Source organism: Gadus macrocephalus, chromosome 7 (genome assembly GCF_031168955.1).
Source record: "Gadus macrocephalus chromosome 7, ASM3116895v1".
Classification (NCBI taxonomy): domain Eukaryota; kingdom Metazoa; phylum Chordata; class Actinopteri; order Gadiformes; family Gadidae; genus Gadus; species Gadus macrocephalus.
Window position 1 is genome coordinate 17,607,843 of NC_082388.1, and position 17,655 is coordinate 17,625,497.

A 17,655-nucleotide genomic window follows, 5' to 3' on the forward strand; every position below is an offset into this window, starting at 1 on the left:
AAAGTTACAGAGTGTGCTCCGGACACATTTTGACACGAGCAGGGACTGACTGAAAGCATCAGGTCCTCTGGTTACGGTGCCCAACGATACGAGCCATCTTAAAGCAAACCCGTGTGGGTCAAGACCAAAAGCGTCAAAGCGTGGAATGGTTGACGATGGTGATATGACAATGAGAACGTCATGACAAGAAATCAGTTATGTTCCAATGCATAAACATAGATTGGAAGGTTAAGAATTTTATGTTGAGTTTTGTGTTTTTTTATTAGAGTATATATAATATGTGTGATTCCCATATATCAGCCAAATATCTGATACATTTGAAATATTTGAGATCATTGACCTTGATAATCGACATTTGATTGCCCTGCAAAGAAATTCCGGTGTGTTTTATTGTACACAGCAGCGTAAAGCAACGATTATTGAGGACAGTAGTGTACTCGGTATAAACACTTTGCAGTACTACACTCGAGTGCAATCATATTTCATCGCTCCAAACTCAAGCCGATAATATTGTAACCTCAGGCGAACTCTTTTCCCCTACGTTTATCAAACTCAGTGTTGCACACAACAGCAAGTTGCGATCCTAAAACAGGAGAAAAATGAAAGCAGAGTAGCGGTAAAGTCTGTCCCCTGTGACAGCAAAGGGCTATCCCGGAGCAACCTTGCCTCCTAAGATTACAAAATCTAGAACGTCTCACTTGTGTGGTCCCAAGCAAGGGATAAAATATCTTTGTGCAGCATTTTTGGGGTTCAGAATATTGGAGGAGTAGCTAAGATCTAGACATGTGTTTTTGAAGGTCTGTAGCATTTACAATGTTTCAGGGTTTCCAACCGTTTGGGTTGTAGTATGTCTACCTTAGATTTTATCCTGTAGGTGTGTATGGGTATGTGTGTGCGTGTGCATGTGCGTGTGCGTGTGCGTGTGCGTGTGCGTGTGTGTGTGTGTGTGTGGGTGCGCATGCAAGCATGTGTACCTTTATATGCCTGCTCACCTTGGTGTTCTTGCCCCCACTTCGGGAGCTGGTGGTGTTGGTGGTGAGATGGGCAGGCTGGGAGTAGACCCGCTGGCAGGCTGGGAGTAGACCCGCTGCTGCTGCTGCTGCTGCTGCTGGGGCTGCTGCTGGGGCTGCTGCTGGGGCTGCTGCTGCTGGGGCTGCTGCTGCTGGTGCGGCTGGGTCTGCTGGGTCTGCTGGGGCGGCTGCTGCTGGTGGTGGTTCTGGGCCGCGGGCTCGGGGGTGGTGGGTGACCGGTCGGGGGCCGGGTCCAGCGAGCCCTTCTCCACCATGGCGTAGCTCTCGTTGTCGGGGCTGAGCTGGGGGGTGGAGGAGCGGGAGCGTTTCCGCAGGACAGGCGAGCATGCAGGCGTGCTCCGGTTGGAGTTACTGGCGGTGCTGTGGGCGGGGGGATAGAAAACCGCTGTTGTTGTTGTTGTTACGCGACAAAGTTTGTACACAGAAAGCCCAAGGTGTTGTAAGTCACAATGTGTCAACAGACTTTAAAAAAAGCGATTGCCAACAAACAGTCAAATTTTAAGACACTTCCAAAGTATCCAAAGTGACTTCCAGTGAATTCAGACGCAGGTCGTCAGACCCAGTACCTTTTGACTGGAGTAATGGAAGACTTATTCCTGCTAGTGAATGCAGTCTTTCGTGGTGAGTCTCTATGATAATAGATTGAGGTGATCCTAGATTTCTCTCCACTGGCAACCACTCAAAGAACAGATACAGAACAAAAAGCTATTCAGAGATTCCCTTGGGAGGAAATTAGGATTCTGGACCGGCCGCTAATTTTAAATCCAACGAAGACCGGGAGAATATGGGTTGAAGTGCACTAGATTACTTTTAGCATCACATCACTTTTATGTCCTTCATGCTTCAGTTGAAGTTCGGACACCCATCACATTTCATTGCATTTCAAAATTATTTATTTGGAGTGTCTAATTGTTTTGTGTATACAGCGATGCAAACTAAATTTGTTAAAGACTTGGAGTTCCTTCAGTCATGGCAATAAGTCCCATACATCGCATTGTTCCTTAACAAATCAGTCTACTCACAATGTCTACCCATTTTGTAAACAATTGAAACACAAATACAAATATGAATCACTCATGACCGCTCTGCCGTCACTTTTGTTTCACCCTTGGGATAATGAATCTTCTGATTGAATCCTCATATTTCTACATTGGGACCCACTCCATGCATTTCATAACAAGACCAAGATCAAGGCGTTACGTTGACTGCCTACAAAACAGCTGACCACGTAAGATGTGATCAAGCCTGAGAAATCCCTTTGGCAGTGGTGTCCAGTGACCAAACCCACTCACCCAAGAGCAACATCAAACACACTCTGCAGAACAGGGGCCAACCAGGGTCCTCCATGCTCCTGAGCATCGACCATCGACCAATCAGAGGGCCTCACCATTTATCTGGGCCATCATGAGCGGAGACATTTATTCCTATGCTACTCTCCCTCCCCCCACAAAGCATGCACCCTTCAGTCAAAGGTCAAACGTGACATAACAAAAGCAGTGTACCGCTATATCTGGAGAGCCAAAGAATGACCGATGCGGCCGTACATCTCCCGCCAGTTAGCCATAAGCGATGCTACACCACATGCCCTGTCACGTTCATTACATCAAAGCCATGACGCTGTCACGCTTCCTGCTATGCACTGGTGTGTGTTGTTATTTTTTTTGTTGTAGAGAAGGTCGCAAAAAAACAGCAACACACACACACACACACACACTCACAGGATGACGTATGTTTGGAAAATGTACAAGCCCAACAAAAGGAGGTGGACCGTTGAATGGATCAAAGACATCCAACATGTCATTCCAAGTGTCACAACACAAACCAACGCAGCCACTAGAGGGGCTGCATGGACGTGGTTAGCGCATACCTAGCGCTCACACTGCTGTCGGATGAAGCTAGCCGGATGCTAATGCTAACGCTAATCAGAGCGCGTCTGATGGTGAAGGAATGTAGGCACGGTAGTGGTGGTGGTGTGGGTGATGGGGGGTGTGGGACCAAAATGGTGCAAGGTGACACCCCATCCTCCAAATGCTATACCTATCCCACCCTACCCCCCAAACACACACACACACACACACAGACACACACACAACTGTTGCCAAAACCCAATTTCATCAGGAAAATATAACACACAGACACACACAAACCCAAACACACACACACACACACACACACACACACACACACACACACACACACACACACACACACACACATGCACGCAGAGCACATCTGTGCCGGCGTGGCGAGAGAGATGGAGCGCATGCATGTCGTACGGCGCTGGGTACCAACCTGGCAGCCATGGAGCACTGGAGCCTCAGCCTCAGTCTCAGCCTGCTCCATGCATCCACCCATTCCCCACTGATGGAGAGCAGGAAGAGCGAGGGGAGGTGGAGGAGTGGGACTGGGAGGAGGAGGAGGAGGAGGATGAGGAGGAGGGTGGGTGGGTGGGGGGGGGGGGGGGGGGGGGGGCGAGAAGGAGGAGGAGGCACGGCCAACCCCCCCTCGTTTCAAAAATAAATCCTGAGAGTCCCGACGTGAAGATTGCGAGCATGAGACCCCCCCTCCCCGCCCTCTTGTTGTTCTCCTTTAGCCGCGATCCTTCCCTCCGTCTCTCCACGCTACCTCTCCCTGTCTGTCTCCCTGTCCTTCTCTCTCTACCTCTCCCTATCAGTCCTTCTGTCTGTCTCTCTCTTTCTCTCTCTCTCTCTCTCTCTCTCTAGCAGCAGAGTGATTCACATGTGTGGATTCTAGCGGCTGCAGCAAAGCTCTCTCTCTCTCTCCCTTGCCCTCCATCCATCTCCATCACTGCGATTGGTTGCCAGAGCCAAACACAACCGTGAGGATGGATGCTGCTTTTTTTGTGTACTCGGCTTGAGACACACAGAGAGAGAGAATGAGAATGTATGTGTGTCAGAGAGAAAAGGAGAGGAGAGATAGAAAGATACAGAGAATGTACATGTGTATCAGAGAGAGAGAGAGAGAGAGAGAGAGAGAGAGAGAGAGAGAGAGAGAGAGAGAGACGAGAGGGATTATATATGTGTGAGATAGAGAGAGAAAGGGGAGGGGAGGAGTTGGTCTGGCCACTCCCCCCTCATTACGTATTCATTGCCTTTATGAATGGAGGCTGTAGACGTCAGTTAATCCTCACCATCACACCATGGTCTGTGCCACACCCCCTTAAACACACACACACACACACATACCTTTGCTTTACTACTGTCAATATCTCATCAATATCTGTCAAAAATATATAGATTGTAAGAGAGAGAGATATTAATGAAATATTAATGAAAAGGTTATTTACATAATTTTTTGATATACATAATCGCCACCATATATATCTCCCTTTTGATCTTCATTACACGTTTAGTAGTGTATTGATGGTGAATAGTGAGGCACTCTCCATTGATCAATGGTCTCTGAGAGGGAAAGGTAATAAAGGATAAGCACAGGGAAGAGGAGGAGGACCTGAGAGGTCCCGGATCATCCAAGACTAACCACCTGAGGACATAGACCAGAGTGGTCCTGTTGTCGATGTTCCACTCCAACCAGTGGGAGCCGTGCTGGTTTGTCCTAAATCTGGATACTCACTGCCAGAGAGATTGTCTTCAGAGACAGAGAGACAGAGAGATATAGAGAATATGAGAGAGATAATTGGGAGAGACAATGAGAGAAAGAGAGAATATGAGAGAAAGAACATGAGTGAGAGAAAGAGAGAGATAATGTGAGAGAATACGGGAGCGGGAGAAAGAAAGAGAGAGACAGAAGGAGAGACAGTAATAGAGAGAGCGAGGTTGACCTCTTAGTGACCTTAGAATTGAATAGATTGCGTCTTTCATTTTCGCACACAGACACAGGTTCGATGGCAAAAGCAAACAGCAAGTCTCACTTCTTTTCCATACTGTTATCCTTTCATCTTTTCTATACTATGCCTTAGGTCTTACACACACGCACACGCACACACACACACGCACAAAGACACACACAGCCGAAAGGCTCTCATTCCGTTGAATAACCCAGATTCACCTCAATTCTACCTTCCCCCTCCCTCCTTTTACATCCCACAGGGAAACACTCCTAATGATGTGGTCTGAGACGATGGCAGCCAATCACTGCCTCCCGAGCCAGGACAGCAACCAATGGGGGCCCGCCTCAGTGCAAAGCTCTCTGGGATGCAGCCAATGGGGTGGGGAATGCACCACCAGCAGAGATGAGGAGGCTGTGAGGTGGTTGTGCTCCCCTGTCAATAGGCTCTCAGGGCAGCGGGAGAATTAAACAGAGTGCATCAGATTGAAGGGGCTTACAACGAGGCTGCAGATACATCTCATTTCATGTTGGAGATAAAAAAATATATACATATTACATATTATATATTGCATTCATAATCATAATCATAATTGCATCCTTACCCTCACGTTAGTTCAGAAGACTATATTTCTTCCAAAACAATGATCAATGACATATTGATAATGTATTACAACAGTAATAGTAACAAGGAAAACGGTCCTCTTTTCAACGTGAGTTGCTGTATACGATATATACGGCAAACCCTTCTTTTTGCACCGGCGTGTAAATCTGTGCTGCTCCTCAACCCTCTTTTCCCTGTTAAACCATTGAGCGTGCATCGCTTTTCTGGATTATTTCTCAAAGTGTCTGATTAAACGAAACGCCCCCCCCCCCCCCCCCATAGACACTTATGTTATTTGGAGTGGCTACTTTAATGTTACCTCATTGTCTCCTGCCTGGGCCAGCGGGGATGTAAGCCCACTGGACATTGCTTTTAATATGCACATTGTCCTGAGCTCCGCTCCTTCCGCAGTCTGCTAATTGGGAAGCAGCCGAGGTGTCACGAGGAGCAGCTGCCCCGGCGGACGCTCGCTTAATGAGAGAGCAGAGCTGCACTTGTCCTCAGCCCTGCTTTCCGTGCACGCGCGCCCCCACACACACACACACACACACACACACAGACACACGCACTTGAGCCTGCACGTGGCACACACACAGACACACACACACACACACACACACACATACAGCCCCACACATGCACATGCAGGTGCATGCACATAAACACAACTGCACACACACAGATACACACACACACACACACACACACACACACACACACACACACACACACACACACACACACACACACACACACACACACACACACACACACACACACACATATGCATATACACAAGCATGCAGGCGCATACAAACTCACAAACTGACACATACACACACACATTCTAGGCTTATGTTACCAGATTCCTTTTGCCACCTCAGCTGGATATGGGGTTACACATGCAAGGTTTTAATGTTGTCCCCAGGGGGAGTTGCCAGATATGACATCTATCTTGATGTTTGACCCTTGCTTACTTCCGTGCTTCTTTCCCTCATTTTACTGTGATCCGACTTGATTCTATCATGTTTATCCTCTTTGGCCGAATGAAGGAACTGTGCTCCACAATTAAGTCTGTGTCTATGCCTTTTTCGTGTAAATTATGGTTTAAGTGTACTAGCTACTTTAGCTCATTGGATTACATTTGCTTGAGCTTTTGCCATTACTAAAGGTGAATTAGCTTAACAGTCATGTAAAGGGAAGGTTTCCAGATAATTATCATGTAAATTCATTATATGTGTTTCCACATAAAGAATTGAGTTCTTACAACTCAAGCAGGTTCATTTTGAGTGGAGGTGACAGACCACGTGGTGGAAAATAGAAAGATCACGTTCAGCAGCAAACAAGAGCATTGTTTGTACACAGTAAACCTTACGCAACCTATCATAAACTGGCCTAGCCTAGCCTGACTTTACCTAGTCTAGCTTAACTTCACCTAGTCTAGACCTAACCTAAACTAACCTTTGGTGACACAAAACAAAACAAAGCTTGAAGATGCTAGTTGACAAGTTAGGTAGTATAGCTTTAAAGGCTATAACATACACATTAGCCTTAAACCCTAGCCACTCACCCAGCTCATACATGCAAAGCCAGCAGGTTTGCCGCACGTGTCCACCCCAATGTGCCGACGCCACGCTAGAGTCACTGAATACGGACGAGCAATGGACATCTTGTTGCAAGAACTGGTAATGCAGTAAAAAGTAGTAAAGAAAAAAAGAAGATCTACATGCGTGCATTTGGGGGACGGGTTGCTAAGCGAGGCAAAACGGACAGGGAAATACAATCATGCTTAGGTTGTCAACCGGGTTGGGGGGTTTGTCTTCAGGCCTGGACATGGAGAGATGAATGGTGATGGAGGGGTGTGGGGGGGGGGAGCAGATGGCATGGACGGATGGAGTGGGGGGTGGGTTTAGCCCCTGTGTGTGTTGATGTGTGTGCGCGTGGCACGTGAATCCATGCGCGCATAATAAATGTACAATACTGTGTGTGTGTGTGTGTTTGTGTGTGTGTGTGTGTGTGTGTGAGTGTTTGTGTGTGTGGGATGACCCTACTACACGGCGAACAGGACAGGACAGGACGGCAGCCTTACCAGGCGAGTTTGAAGCCTTTCATTGGTGAAGGAAGAGTTTCCCCGCGTGCTTAGCCAGGCTTCCCCCGCTCACCAAGCCCGCCCGTCGGGGGCATTGTGGGTGTTGCTGTGGTGCTGGTGGAGGAGGTGGTGGCGGTGGTCGAGGAGGAAGGGAGGTAAACACAGGTGCCCGGGGCCTGGAACCGATGCCCATCGAGAGGGCCAGAGGAGGCGTACGTCTGCCCCAGGTCCTTGCTCCAGTGCAGAAGGTTGAGTGAGTCAAAGAAAAAAAGAGCGAGAGGGCAAGAGGGCGAGAAAGCGAGAGAGCTTCCAGCCAGACAGCCCCGGATCGGGAGGAAGAACTGCAATGCCGGGATGCTCAGTTCTTCAAAAACTTCTGTCGACTGGCGGATTCGTCCAGCTGCCGTCGGTGTCCCGGGAGTCGAGTGCACGTAGGCTGTGCACGAGGCATTTGCGCAGGTTTAGGTGTGCATAGATCAGTTTACATCGGCTAAGAGAGAGAGAGCTAACGCTCACATGCTCCCTCTCTCATATGCAGCAGAGTCCTTGCTCTGCAGATGAACGCACTAGCTGAGCCTCTTTCAGGGGTGGAGAGAGAGAGAGAGAGAGAGAGAGAGAGGGAGAGGGGGAGAGCGAGAGGGAGAGAGGAGAGAGAGGAGAGAGAGGGAGAGAGAGAGAGAGAGGGAACGAGAACGAGAGAGACACTGAGCATGCTCTATATCTTTCCCATCCAATAGTCCTTCTATTGCTGTTCACCCATACACCTCTTGCAAATAGTACACAGCTGCTTGTTCTCTAACTCTCTCTCTCTGTCCAACTGAATCCCCCACTATCTCACTCACTTTTAGTGGGGGCAATGGTGGTACAAACCATATACACTGTCCGCTTGGAGGGGATTAGCGTTTATGTATGTGTGAGTTTGCGTGTGTGTGCGTGTGTGTGTGTGTGTGTGTGCGTGTGTGTAAATCAATCCTAGCAGCTGTCTAATCTCCTAGAGTGTGTGTGTGTTTGTGTGTCTGTGTGTGTGTGTGTGTGTAGATAAGGCATTACATGCTTGTAAGACGAGAAAGGGGGAATACTCAAAAATGTGTAGCGTCTCATGCAAATATTTTTTAAAGATTTGGTTTTGAAGAGGCTAAAAGAAAACAACAATGTCAGGACCCACTTCTATTCCCCGTAGCAGTAGGAGACATTTTTGTGTTGAGTCACAAAGCCCACCATGCATTGCAGCTGAGGGTTGTCTTTTTCAGACGGATAGCGAGGTTACCATGGAGACCTCTAATGGATGCCAGGGCCACTGCACGTAGAGGGACACCGGGTGTTGAAGTATGTCTGTCCCCGAATGATCAAATCAGGCTCCGACACACGCACACACACATGCATACGCACGCACACATGCGCAAACACAAAGATGTGATGGTGTGATGCGACATTTACTTATCTCACACACACACACACACACACACACACACACACACACACACACACACACACACACACACACACACACACACACACACACACACACACACACACACACGGTGTGGGTGACATTTGATGTAGCGTATATCGTTTACAAGTATAGTGCTAGAGTTTCCCTGCTTTAACCTCTGCACACACATAAACAATATTTTTTTACATTGTGCTTCAGGACTTCCTATATGAGCCGCAACTGTGTCAATAACCAGATGGCCCCAGAGACAACATTGACACGTTGTTTTGGCTTGACTTACAGCAGCAAAGACCGCTGCACACCAAATTGGTGTCACAAATGATCCAGTCCCTTCAGCATACGAGTGTGTCAAACCTAAAACAGGATGGTGCTAAATGGATGCATTGTCAAAATGAGAAAGGTGACCTGTTACGGCTGCAACGATGTTAGCTGTGGAGTCAATGACATGCTGTTTCCTGTCTCAGCACCCCAGGGATTCAGCCGTAGTTCACATACACACACACGTACACACACACACACACACACACACACACACACACACACACACACACACACACACACACACACACACACACACACACACACACACACACACACACACACACACACACACACCAAAAAGTACTATTGATTATATACTACTTTAGCCAGCAAAACTTGGCTACGCTTTTAAATGAGAACCTGAAACCTGACATCCAGAGCAAGCCAAATCTGAAGCAAGTTGACATGAATAAAAATGGTCAGAGCAGAAAACCCAAAGCAAATAACATACAAGCTAATTCATATGCATCAGTCTCAACCTGTTAGAGTAGCTGAAACATCATTTGCAGTTCAAATGAACAAAATCAGTAAATAAATAAACAAATCACACTCACACACACACACTTGAGCCTGCTAGCGGCATAACACTTAGACACATCTATGCACAAACACACAAACACACAATTTTTGTCGTCCATTGAAACCGATGGTTGTTTAATGCTTGGGTTGTTTGGCGGTTGTATCGTCAATTTCTTGGAACACACCCAAGGAATATGCATATGCATACACACAGGGGCACAATCACAGACCCAGACCCGCACACGCACACGCACACGCACACACGCACGCACGCACGCACGCACGCACGCACGCACGCACGCACGCACGCACGCACGCACGCACGCACGCACGCACGCACGCACGCACGCACGCACGCACGCACGCACGCACGCACGCACGCACGCACGCACGCACGCACGCACGCACGCACGCACGCACGCACGCACGCACGCACGCACGCACGCACGCACGCACGCACGCACGCACGCACGCACGCACGCACGCACGCACGCACGCACGCACGCACGCACGCACGCACGCACGCACGCACGCACGCACGCACGCACGCACGCACGCACGCACGCACGCACGCACGCACGCACGCACGCACGCACGCACGCACGCACGCACGCACGCACGCACGCACGCACACACACACACACACACACACACACACACACACACACACACACACACACACACACACACACACACACACACACACACTTTTGCAGTCGTTCATTGAAACCGATGGTAATTCAATGCTTGGGTTGACTGGCGGTTGTATCGTCAATTTCTTGGAAACACTGACATAGTCTGTGGCGGGGAAAGTGTAAACAGGACTAGTGGGTGCAGATGTAGCTGTGCGTGTTCCCGGTTTCACCTCCGCTCCTCAGCCAGCCGTAAGCCAACTCGGAAGAGCAGTGGCCAGGTGGAGCAGACAGAAGAGATGCTTTCCAGATGTGCTGTGGCCAATCCTTTAGGACAGTGTTGTTTTCAGGCAGTCTGGTGATTACTATTCTACCATATAAAACAACATTAATCTTACATCCCATTCTTGGCACCAATGCCAAAGATGACATAATGTTTACGCTTTTTACTTACATTTCTCACACATTTCCAAAAAGCTACAAAGCCTATCCAGATTGCCCCTTCTTACCCTGATTCAAAAGACTTTAGATTCAGATATTCGACTCAGCTGCTCAGCAAAGGTATTTTGTTGTTGTAGCACATAACTTTGAAAGTAAACCTCAACAGTGATATTGACCCTGCCTCAACCCTTCCTCCCTTCTATAAAATACTTTTTCTCAGTTGATACAATTATTGTCAAATCATGCGGCCAAAAGAGTTGCGTGAATGAGGCACTAAGACAAGACAATTGGGATTAGAAAGACTGATGAGGCAGATTGTGTGATAGAAAATTTGGATAGAAAAACTAAAGTATATATTCTAAATGAGGGGGCATTGCACCCTTTTGCCCTCTAGTGCTGCTTAGGCCTGCTATCCGGTTATTTGAAGGATGGGACTGCTGCCGTGGTTTGTGGTTGATAGTGAAGACAGGCTTGCAGGTGGATAGAGGACTGTGTTCTGTCAGGAGACTGGCTGGAGGAACCTCTGGTGGAAGTGACTGACCGATGGCAAGGACATCAGACCACATTAGGGCTGAACGATTTGGGGAACTAATCTAATTGCGGTTATTTCGACCAATATTGCGATTGCGATTTAGTATGGAATATTTTGAATGTTCTGTATTATACACTAACAAGCAATGAATCATTCTGTAGGATGACCAACACAATTGGCAGCAGTCAACATATAAACTGCTCTTTCCTTTAGGCCAGGCCTATGTGTTGAGTTGAATTGATGCATGAATTGATATTATAACATCTTTATTTAACTTTTGAATTGTAAAAGAAAAATAAATAAGTATCTTACTGATCTCCTGTCAGTAACGGTCTCTAGGAAAAGGCACCACTTGTTTTGGTGCCTTTTCCTAGAAGGTTATGAATTGTATGATGAAGACTGGGAGTCAGCCTATGGAACACCTTGGCTATAGGAGGCTGCAATGAGCTCCCAGATGTGGAGTCAGCCTTCCCCCTCGCTGCCAGGTGCTCCTCTAACCTGCTCTCCCTGCGCAATCACAAAGCCCCAGGAGGCAGAGATCCCCGCCGACGGCCCGAGGCTGCTCATCGCTCAATCGTCGAGTGAGATTAGGGGGGCTTGGGTACACGTGTTTGTAATGCAAAGGGAAGTTGTACAGCAATGTAAGAGAGAGTGTAACAATGTGGGATGTGTTTTGCAGGGCTCACACGATATAGAATGGAGCAGGGAGCTGCAAGCAGGGAGGACACAATGTGCCTGTGGCCTCTGAATAGATAGACCCACATTACACGCACCCTTTGCAACACACACACCGACACACAAACAGGCTTGAATGCACATGTGCACGCACAAACACACACAGGTTCAATAAATTAAATCATCCTTAGTATTCTCTGGGGGCCGTTCCCTCCAGCTAGAGAGCTTCTAAAACAAATGAACACTGACTCAGAAGGCAGAATCAAGATATATGAGGGAGAGAGAGAGAGAGAGAGAGAGAGAGAGAGAGAGAGAGAGAGAGAGAGAGAGAGAGAGAGAGAGAGAGAGAGAGAGAGAGAGAGAGAGAGAGAGAGAGAGAGAGAGAGAGAGTCAGAGACAGAGAGAGAGAGAGAGAGAGAGAGAGAGAGAGAGAGATGCAGCCAGGTGAAGTATGTCCGATTATTTTTTACTTGAATTTGCCCACAGGGAACCGAGTAGAGGGTAGACTCTTACTCTTTATTATCCTCGGAGAAAGAAAATGTGTTTTCAAATTCCCAGTTGGCACACACAACACCTAACATGACACAAAGAATCCAATGAGGGAGAAAAACAAGAATAGCGTGAGACAACCAAACAACAAACATGTTGAGTAGGGCGGTAATGGCCAAGGGAGCAAAGCAAAGAAGCGTGGGAGCACAACATGACTATCCATTTGTGGCTCTCTGGTCATCTCAGACACCTCGGTCCAGACGAACAAAGCAGCATAAATAACACTCTGGTAGAGAGGACTCCGAACAAGAGAGTTTTAAATATAGAACCATTTCAAATGCATCAACCCTTGTTGTCATCTTGACACAGAGCAGAATGATCTTGACGAGATATAGGAGCCATTACATTTGCTTACTCTTTGATTTGCTTACTCTTTGATTTGTTTTCCCCTCAGTCTTGCAAAAGAGTCTTTATGATGCTAGAATACAATAGAAAAAAGACTGAGCTACTGAATTAGAGATGTTTCGATACCATTTCCCCCTCCCGATTCCGATACCGGAATACGAATTTTACATATATTCTTTATTTATTAAAATTAAAGCTAGACAATCTACATTTATAATTTATAAACATTCTTGTCGTTTAGCTTGAGCATCCATGTTTTTCTGACTTCCCACTGCTGACCATTAACGAACACAGCATAACCCTGCACGCGCTTGTGATGTACTAGTCTAGTAGATGAGCTAGTCGAGTTATGGTATTGGATCAGCGCATAGACTTCACGACACTGCGTTTTAGGCAGCGTCGGAGGAATTTCCCATGCTATTGGTATCAGAACACCTCTATACTGAATATGCATGTCATCATTACATACTTGGTGACTGCGTTTTTTCTTTGTGTGTATGTTTATGGTTATGTTACATTAGGTTTCAAAAAAATTGTAATTAAAATATACATTTCTGTGGATGCTGGCAGATTCAATGCTGTATTAACAACATGATAACTTATTTTTTTAAGTGTAACAATGCAGCCTTTTGGTAATTATCATCTTCTCCATCATCATCAACCTCTCCCCATTCAGCTTCATGATAACATTCATTTTCTAGTCCCAGTGAAGCTCACGATTTCAGACCGTAAAGACTTTCATTAGTCTTAACTATTTAACCATAAATGACAAACTGTTAAGCCATAACAGAGAGCAAGCCAAAATAACATCACCAGCAGAGGCCGCCAAAGGCAACCTAGAAAATGTCTCTTTATGCTGGACAAGCATCCAGTAAAACTGCAATGTATTTGAAATAGTTTGGGAAAGGGACTTTCATGTCCGACATTTTATTTCTATGCGAGTGGCATCTAGACATTGGTTGCAGCCTCAGTGGTTAGCTTTTTTTTATTAGATATTGCTGAATTTGCTGGAACGAGTTATTGATTCTTTGTGAACACGTGTGTGTGCTGTATCCTCCAGTTTCTCACGACAACAAAAAAAAAAATTATCAGCCGGATAAAATGTGTGTGTTCTGCTATTGCCGGTGTCAAAACAAATATGCATTCACTGCATCACCCCTTTACTACCATCCCCTTCTTTGAGATTCCCAAACTGCTATAGACAACTACACTTTAAACCTTAAGATTAACTAAACTAAACCTGAAATGATCTGAACTGAACAACAAAAATTGTGGCTTCCGGCCATTACCTCAATAACATGCATATGTATGTCACATAATGTAGCAATACCATTGGACATTCTAAAGCCAGTCAATTCCTCAATAAATAACTGCCAACTAATTAGGGATCGGGTCGCACGGTGTCCCGATACCATTCAAAGTAAAACAGCAACAGGGAGTGATGTGTCACCTGCGCCGTGCGTGCATTACGGTGTCAAAGTGTTGCCGGCTCCGGCAGCCCGGGTCCTCACCTGACCCTGTGGGAGGCCAGCCTCCTCCTGAGGGAGGAGATGCTCACGTGACAGCCCCGTCCGCAGCCCTGCACCATGACGCCCCGCCACGGAGACCCCGACGGCCCCTCCTGGCGACGACCCCCCCCGGCGCGGGACGCACCACCGGGATCCGCTGGCTCCCGAGGTCCAGCAGCAGCTCTCGATGCGGGACAGCGAGACGGAGACGTGCATGCTCAGAGGGAACGGGTCATGCCGTGGTTCGGGGTCGACCCGCACATAACACAAACACAGGACCTCCTTTCCCTCCGCTGGCTTCCGCTGTTTAGTTCTGTTTCACTTGGCTGTTGTGGAGTTTTATTTCCCCCCCTCCTCCTCCCTTCCCTTGCCTGCTGGACCTGCGGCACCTCTACTGCTTATTAAACCAAACCTGCTGCACACACACACACACACACACACACACACACACACACACACACACACACACACACACACACACACACACACACACACACACACACACGCCATCCCTGCATCTTCATTAAGCTCCCTCCCCCCCTGCCTGCCTCCCTCTCTTCTCGCCCCTTCTTTCCTCCCCTGCCTCCCTCGCCGTACACTCTTTACACCTCCTTGCCTCATCTCCTTCCACAGCTCTCTCCCTCTTGCTCATACCTCCCTTTTACCTCCTTCCACCCTCCCTCCTCCCTCCTTCTTATCTCCCGTCCCTCCCTCCCTGTTCTTCCCCACTTCATTCCTTTCTTCTTAATATCTTACCTCCCTCCCTTCCCCATACCCGTCCCTCCCTCTCCCATCTCCCTCTTTATCTTCCCCTCAACTCTTCCTTCGCACTCCCTCCCTTACTCCCTCTCTGCCTTTCCTTGCCCTCAACACTCCCTCCCTCCCTCCTTCCCTCCCTCTCTGCCTTCCCCTCAACTCTCCCTGCCTACCTCTCCCACCTTCCCCTTCCCTTTCTCTCTGCCTTCCCCTCAACTCTCCCTCCCTCTCTGCCTTCCCCCTCAACTCTGCCTCCCTCCCTCCCTCTCTGCCTTCCCCTCAACTCTGCCTCCCTCCCTCCCTCCCTCCCTCCCTCCCTCCCTCCCTGCATCACGAGTGACGCTCCTCTCCTGGCTCCTTCTCTTTTCCGAGTGACCCAGTTCCTCTCTATGGTGTCCATCATGTGCTGCGTCGGTTATTCTCTCCCACACCTGCTCTGCTTAACCCAGCCAGCGTTCTGACCCCGCCCTTTCTTCCTCCAGGCCTTACCGTTAGTGCACTGACGACGGCTCAAGAACTGTCCGACATCTGTCGTCATGTCTGCTTGGAACTCACGTTTGGGCCCATTTCCTTGCTAAATGATATGAAGGAGAAAAAAAAGAATAGTAAAAAAAGAATAGTAAATACACAAAACGTCTCTGCTGTTATACCTTTCTTAACATTATTATTTCATGTTTATCATTACAATTTACATGTGTAAAACATTGCATATCTGCTGTCCCATATACGGCTACAGTAACTACAGTAGTGCTGTAACATCAACATCAACATCTTTAATGTGGACCTATATCAAACCGACATAAGTAGGCCTAAGAGTTAAAACTGTTGAACATGTTCCAACCAATAATTTAATTCATAACAGTCAAGTCGCCTACTTGCATTTTGCTTCACCAGTAGCGGCTCTCACGGAGCGTTTCATTTTAGCATACGGCTCGACGCAAGGCGACGTGACGCGACGCTTAAGTTCCCAGTCTGGGGGTCAGTGCAGTGCACATATTTAAAAACGTTACACGCTTAAGAACCATGTAATGAACGCTCAGCCTCAGATACCGTTAGATTAGAAGGATCAAGCAGTGTCATAAAGTTTTTTTTTTACAGCAACTTTAAACCCTGTAGGAACAAGACTGTTTAGCAAACCCCTATAAAAACATTCACTGAATGAGGAAGGACAAGCATTAAACCCCATTGCCTTCTATAGAGCAGCCAGTGGTCCCTCCACAACATTACGACCATGATGTTATGTGCCCATTTAGCTGAAGACAGCGCAACGCCCCATAGGCCCCACGTAGCCGGTCTTCACTGCAGATGCAGGGGATGCGATTGACGCTGCTGCAACTGCAGCCCTAAAGCCAGTGGACGATGCAGAGGTTTGACTGCGTCGGCACTGCGACCGTTTCCAAATCTCAAGAGGCCCCTTCAAGGCTGGATTGGTCCACAGGAATTGCATTTTTCCCCCAAAAAAATATTTTTGTTACTGCCGGTATAAACTGATACAATTCAGGAAAATCATCAACATTGTCTTTAAATCATCTAAATTAATCAATCTGAAGCTGCTAGACTGACGGTTGAGAGTCAGACTTAGTGCAGCAGGTTTTGTATAAGTTTTCCATTACCTCTTTGTGCTGGCTGCGGTAGGATATGCATCGGTCCGAAGGGCTTGATCAGATGCCTGTTAACGGTTGGGCGATTCTATTTTTCAACGAATGGAACAAAACTAAATGCATGAATCCACTATAAAGGATATAACAATAAGGTTTTCAGTGCAGCGATTGTGTTTGTGTAGCTGTGTCGAAAAGTTGTGATCTTCCAGGGCAACACACCTGTGACCTAAGTATTAAAGACGCCCCCTGGTGAGAGAAATATACACTGCAAGTTAAATATATTTCCTAGTGTTTTCCTGATTGACCGCAGACTGTATGATGTAGAGCTGTGATGAGAATAATATAACTGCACCGTTTTAATCTCACCAATAGAGAGCAGCATTGGCCTGAACTAATTCCCTGAACTGAAACTGCATCTTAAACAAAGTCTTGGTAGGTCTAAGAAGATATTAGAATACCAGCAGGTAAGCTATAGCTTGGTGCCGGTGTGTCATCAATGCCGATGCACCTCTGCACTATAAATGACTGTAAACCATAAACAATGTTGTCTTTCCTAATCAAAACAGGGCCTGGCTACTCGGCATTTCCAAGATCTCGGTCCCGAAGCTGTAAAATTGTCAATCTGGTCAGGTGGTCAAATTGGTAGCGAGACGGCAGTGCAGCACTAAACCCATAGGCTACTACTACTACTACTGCTACTACTACTACTACTACTACTACTACTACTACTACTACTGCTACTGCTACTACTACTACTACTGCTACTACTGCTACTACTACTACTACTACTAC

General features: G+C 47.4%; 1 protein-coding gene across 1 annotated transcript in view; it reads right to left on the minus strand.

The window, feature by feature from the left end:
- LOC132461734 (protein Aster-B-like) overlaps positions 1-8,355 on the minus strand; it is a 30,008-nt gene extending 21,653 nt beyond the window's left edge. Inside the window, 3 exon segments of the mRNA XM_060057052.1 lie at positions 993-1,020; positions 1,197-1,391; positions 7,532-8,355. Of these exon segments, the coding sequence (XP_059913035.1) occupies positions 993-1,020; positions 1,197-1,391; positions 7,532-7,554 (246 nt within the window). The 5' untranslated portion in view covers positions 7,555-8,355.
- Between the last annotated feature and the right edge of the window lie 9,300 nt (positions 8,356-17,655).